The sequence below is a fragment of the Tupaia chinensis genome, unplaced genomic scaffold (assembly GCF_000334495.1).
Source record: "Tupaia chinensis unplaced genomic scaffold, TupChi_1.0 Scaffold143651_1, whole genome shotgun sequence".
NCBI classification, from domain to species: domain Eukaryota; kingdom Metazoa; phylum Chordata; class Mammalia; order Scandentia; family Tupaiidae; genus Tupaia; species Tupaia belangeri.
Window position 1 is genome coordinate 1,582,042 of NW_006203500.1, and position 1,658 is coordinate 1,583,699.

Below are 1,658 nucleotides of genomic sequence, written 5' to 3' on the forward strand. Positions count from 1 at the left end.
GGGCCCGACGGGGCGTCGGCGGCAGCACCAGCCCGCAGTTCCCGCTGCCCAGCTACCAGGTGTCAGTGCCAGAGAACGAGCCCGCGGGCACCGCGGTCATCGAGTTACGTGCGCACGACCCCGACGAGGGTGAGGCCGGGCGCCTGAGCTACCAGATGGAGGCGCTGTTCGATGAGCGCTCCAAAGGCTACTTTCTCATCGACTCCGCCACTGGCGCCGTGAGCACGGCCCAAGCGCTGGACCGCGAGACCAAGGACACGCACGTGCTCAAGGTGAGCGCCGTGGACCACGGCTCGCCTCGGCGCTCGGCCGCCACCTACCTCACCGTCACAGTCAGTGACACCAACGACCATAGCCCTGTTTTCGAGCAGTCCGAATATCGTGAACGTCTGCGCGAGAACCTGGAGGTGGGCTACGAGGTGCTGACCATCCGCGCCACGGACGGCGACGCGCCCTCCAACGCCAACATGCGCTACCGCCTGCTGCAGGGCGCGGGCGGCGTCTTCGAGATCGACTCGCGCTCAGGCGTGGTGCGCACCAGGGCCGTGCTGGACCGAGAGGAGGCGGCCGAATACCAGCTGCTCGTGGAGGCCAACGACCAGGGCCGCAACCCGGGCCCGCGCAGCGCCACGGCCACTGTGCACATCGCTGTGGAGGATGAGAATGACAACTACCCCCAGTTCAGCGAGAAGCGTTATGTGGTGGAGGTGCGTGAGGATGTGGCTGTCAACACACCTGTGCTGCGTGTGCAGGCCACCGACCGGGACCAGGGCCAGAACGCCGCGGTGCACTACAGCATCGTCAGCGGGAACCTGAAGGGCCAGTTCTACCTGCACTCACTGAGCGGGAGCCTGGACGTGATCAACCCGCTGGACTTCGAGGCCATCCGTGAGTACACGCTGCGCATCAAGGCCCAGGACAGCGGCCGGCCTCCGCTCATCAACTCCTCGGGGCTGGTGTCCGTGCAGGTGCTGGACGTCAATGACAACGCACCCATCTTCGTCAGCAGCCCCTTCCAGGCCGCCGTGCTGGAGAACGTGCCCCTGGGCCACTCGGTGCTGCACATTCAGGCCGTGGATGCAGACGCAGGGGAGAACGCCCGCCTGCACTACCGCCTGGTGGACGTGGTCTCCTCTGCGCCGAGGGGCGCTGGGCCTGAGGCCCTGGCCTCCACACCCGACTTCCCCTTCCAGATCCACAACAGCTCGGGGTGGATCACCGTGTGTGCCGAGCTGGACCGGGAGACGCTGGAGCACTACAGCTTCGGGGTGGAGGCGGTGGACCACGGCTCGCCCCCCATGAGCTCCTCGGCCAGTGTGTCCATCACAGTCCTGGACACCAATGACAACGACCCGGTGTTCACGCAGCCCACGTACGAGCTCCGTCTGAACGAGGACGCTGCTGTGGGGAGCAGCGTGCTGACCCTGCAGGCCCGGGACCGTGACGCCAACAGCGTGATCACCTACCAGCTCACTGGCGGCAACACCCGGAATCGCTTTGCCCTGAGCAGCCAGAGCGGCGGCGGCCTCATCACCCTGGCACTGCCCCTGGACTACAAGCAGGAGCGGCAGTACGTGCTGGCGGTGACCGCCTCCGACGGCACGCGCTCACACACCGCCCCGGTCTTCATCAACGTCCCCGATGCCCACACCCCCCGG

At 67.0% G+C, this 1,658-nt stretch overlaps 1 protein-coding gene across 1 annotated transcript in view; it reads left to right on the forward strand.

Moving 5' to 3' along the window:
- Nucleotides 1–2: 2 nt before the first annotated feature.
- The window catches only part of CELSR1 (cadherin EGF LAG seven-pass G-type receptor 1), a gene marked incomplete at its 5' end in the record, with an annotated part of 155,990 nt that continues 154,334 nt past the window's right edge, over nucleotides 3–1,658 (forward strand). Inside the window, 1 exon segment of the mRNA XM_006164654.3 lies at nucleotides 3–1,622. Within this exon segment, the coding sequence (XP_006164716.1) occupies nucleotides 3–1,622 (1,620 nt within the window).